Source organism: Colobus angolensis, unplaced genomic scaffold (genome assembly GCF_000951035.1).
Source record: "Colobus angolensis palliatus isolate OR3802 unplaced genomic scaffold, Cang.pa_1.0 Scaffold32, whole genome shotgun sequence".
Classification (NCBI taxonomy): Eukaryota; Metazoa; Chordata; class Mammalia; order Primates; family Cercopithecidae; genus Colobus; species Colobus angolensis.
Genome location: NW_012116488.1, coordinates 2704790 through 2708449, shown reverse-complemented (window position 1 = coordinate 2708449; position 3660 = coordinate 2704790). Strand labels below are relative to the sequence as shown.

The window sequence follows — 3660 nt, the reverse complement described above, 5'->3', positions numbered from 1 at the left end:
CTGCACTCCAGCCTGGGTGACAGAGCGAGACTCCGTCTCAAAAAACAAAACAAAACAAAACAAAACAAAAAATTAGCCGGGCACGGCGGTGGGTGCCTGTAGTCCCAGTTACTTGGGAGGCTGAGGCAGAAGAATGGCACGAACCTGGGAGGCAGAGCATGCAGCGAGCTGAGATCCTGCCACCGCACTCCAGCCTGGGTGACAGAGTGAGACTCCATCTCAAAAAAAAAAAAAGTTGACATGACTCTTGTCCCATGCAACCACTGTGGTGATAAGAAAGTATGAGCCAAAAATAATCATCTTTTATTTATTTTTGAGACAGGGTCTCACTCTGTCGCCCAGGCTGGAGTGTAGTGGCAGGATCACTGCTCACTGAAGCCTTGACCTCCCAAGCTCAAGTGATCCTCCCACCTCAGACTCCAGAGTAACGGGGACCACAGGTGTGCGCCACCATGCCCAGCTAATTTTTACATTTTTATAACATTTTATCTTTACATTTATTATAGAGACTGGGTTTTCTCAGGTTGCTCAGGCTGGTCTTGTCCTCCTGGGTTCAACCAATCCTCCACCTTGGCCTCCCAAAGTGGTGGGACGACAGGCATGAGCCACCACACCAAGCCACAATCTTCCTTTAGAACTTAAAAAGTTTATTACCTACACTTTCCAAATTTCCTCACATATTCCCCATTAAGCCTCCAAATCTGGGCTGAATCAGCTACTTTTCTTCCTTAAGTTTCAAGAATTCTCCATAATTGTCATTAGATACCTGGCAAGATTTGGGAAGTGGGGAAAGGCTGGCTTTTCCACATGACAGTAATCGGCGTATCAGAGGTTTCAAATGTCATGGAGTGGTGAATCCAAAAACTGAACAGTCCACTCATTTACAGCCTATATGTGTTTCCTGAGCAGAAGTAATTGAAAGTTAGAGTACCTAATATTGCTCTATAAACAGTTTTATTCAAAAGCATTATTCTGTGCTTTCCAGTCGAAACAACTAGGCAATTCCAAGCAACATTAAATACCAACTGCACACACGTTAACTAGAAATACACCACTTTAGAGTTACAATGATGTATACGTTAACATAAATGAGTTTAAATACTTGTAAAATATATTGACATTTCATTAAAACACCACCTTCTAAGTTCATTCTTCTCTATAACTGAAAATTTATACTTTTGTGCAAACTGAGTTCCTAAGAGAATAATGTAGTTTGTAATCACAATTTCCAAAGAGCCAAAATACAACTTTGAAAACATGTCTATGTTATAGCACACAGTTCCTGTTTAGATTTGGAAAGATCAGATCTCATAAAATATGACCTCCACACATGCTGAGAAGAGCTTCCTCCAGGGAAGCCCACCAGTAATGCCTGGTGGAGAGAGGTGGCTGCACAACGGCCCACAGGGCCCCAGCCCTCAGACTAATCTCCTTCTAGGTATCAGGGCAGGGGCCAGTGGGACGACACCTTCCCAGCAAAACCAACCTTCTCTCTGTTTCCTCCTCCCAGTCCCACTCACAGGTGGTGCACCAAGTTGAACCTGACAGTGGAACTGTGTGGGTTTCAAGATCGAGTGATCAGAAAGGAACGGTAAACAAGCCGGATGCAGTGGCTCACGCCTGTAATCCCAGCACTTTGGGAGGCCGAGGCAGGTGGATCACCTGAGGTCAGGAGTATGAGACCAGCCTGGCCAACATTGTGAAACCCCATCTCTATTAAAAATACAAAAATTAGCCGGGCATGGAGGCGCGTGCCTGTAGTCCCAGCTTCTCAGGAGTATGAGGCAGGAGAATTACTTGGACCCTGGAGGTAGAGGTTGCAGTGAGCCGAGATCGTGCCACCGCACTCCAGCGTGGGCAACAGAGCAAGACTCCGTCTCCAAAAAAAAGGAAAGAAACTGGAAACAAAATATTCAGATTTTAACATGCACCAAAGAACTCACTTTCAAAGCAATGGTGAAGTCAATTCAGTTGGAAATCATGTCACTGACAAAGGACACTAGAAAGCAAATATTCTTGATTTACTGATACTATAAGTAACCAAAAATGGTGGTTCCCACGGAAATAAAGCATCACAGGCTGTCCTTGATCTCACGGCCTCTTTCTACTGCTGCTCTCACAAGATAGTGTGTAACATCTCACTACAGAGCAACTCAATAGAAGCCCTCTAAAGAATACTGCAACTTAAGTTTTATTTGTAAACAAAATTCCAAATTCCAGTTACCAATCTGGCAGAGTAGGAGGCCTCACTGTGGAACACTTTCATTTGTTTCTTCGTATAAATATCAGCTTTATCAGCCACAAAGATTAGAAATTACTGGTTCAAACTGAACAGTCCTAGCCCAGTGACGCAAATGACCCAAGGATAAGGTTTTCATAGGTCTGGCCTGAACATACGCATTTCCTCCTCCTACTCAGTGGTTTTAAGTGAGATAGTCTGAGGGTCTTGACAGCACACCCCTGTTAGGGAGAGATGAAGTAAAAGAGTTTCACTCTGCGCTTTTACTTGTCTTTAGGATCCTAATTATCATTAAATGGTTTAACCAAATTTTTGTCCTAAAAAAGCATAATCGGTTATTTAGCTGACCAATGATTAAAACGTAGATCCCGAACTAACTAGAGAAGGCATGCAAAAATCAGATAAGAAAGTTTTTAAGTGATAGCTCCAACTACCCCTCCAAATATCACAAAGGTCTAGCAGAATTGGAATTTTAAAAGAAACAAAAATGTCCTCTTGCACGGTTTATTTAAAATAAAGCCTTAACCTTAAAATTCCCTTGAAGGTGTTACAGCAAAGTGGGTGTTCAGGCTATGGCCAACAAGGGGATGCAGACAGGCTGTCACCCAGGAGAGGCCGTTAGTGCTGGGCTCGCTGGAGATGCAAGGGGGTCCCATGGGGCAGTGGGCGAGGCAGATGCAGAAAGCACACCCAGCTGCCCCCACAACGCAGAGGAGCGTGGGGTGGGGAAAGCGAACTAATTCCACGCTGCCTCTGGACCCCAAAGGCGAGATGCGGGGGCGGGGGCGGGGGCGGATATCCCAGGGAGTGCTGCAGGAAATGATATCCAGACTTGGAGGGTGGATCTAGGAAGCGGCAAGGGCGAGGGCCCGGCGGGGGGGAGGGGGTGGGAGTAGGAACGTAGGATGTGGCTCCGAGGGGCAGGATGAGGGGGCGGGACGATCGAACGCGGATGTCCAGGCTGGGGAGGGCAAGGAGGGATGAAGAGCTAGCGGAGGGACGAGGGCGCACGGAGCGGCTGGAGAAAGATGGGCAGCGGGCCCGGGGGCGCTGCCGGGGCGAGAGGAGACGAAGCCCACCGGCTGGGTGGGCAGGAGGGCGGCAGGGTCTGCCTGGGAGGGCGTGGGGGTGCGCGGGAGGGGGCGCAGGGGTCGCAGGGCCGGCCCCGCCGGCGTGCACTTACCCCACTCAAGGAACTCGGCCACGTACTTGTCGCGGCGCAGGGCCGAGTGGCTGCACTCGGTGTACAGGCAGACGAGCACGTCAAGCAGCGTCTCCACGCTCAGGGCGCTCTCGTTGCGCCAGGGCCCGTCCAGGAGCAGCTGCTCCAGCTTCTTGAGCCGCACCTTGGCCGACATGGTGCCGCGCGGCCCGCTCCCGACGCGCCGGCCTCTCGCAGCCCGCTCGGCCAGTCCGTCAGG

At 49.2% G+C, this 3660-nt stretch overlaps 1 protein-coding gene across 1 annotated transcript in view; it reads right to left on the bottom strand.

Annotated features, from left to right (window-relative positions):
- The window catches only part of CDC42BPB (CDC42 binding protein kinase beta (DMPK-like)), a 137586-nt gene extending 133932 nt beyond the window's left edge, over positions 1 to 3654 (bottom strand). The window contains exon 1 of the mRNA XM_011951430.1: positions 3423 to 3654. Coding sequence (XP_011806820.1) covers positions 3423 to 3597 — 175 coding nt within the window. The 5' untranslated portion in view covers positions 3598 to 3654. The remainder of the gene's footprint in view (positions 1 to 3422) is intronic.
- Positions 3655 to 3660: the final 6 nt, after the last annotated feature.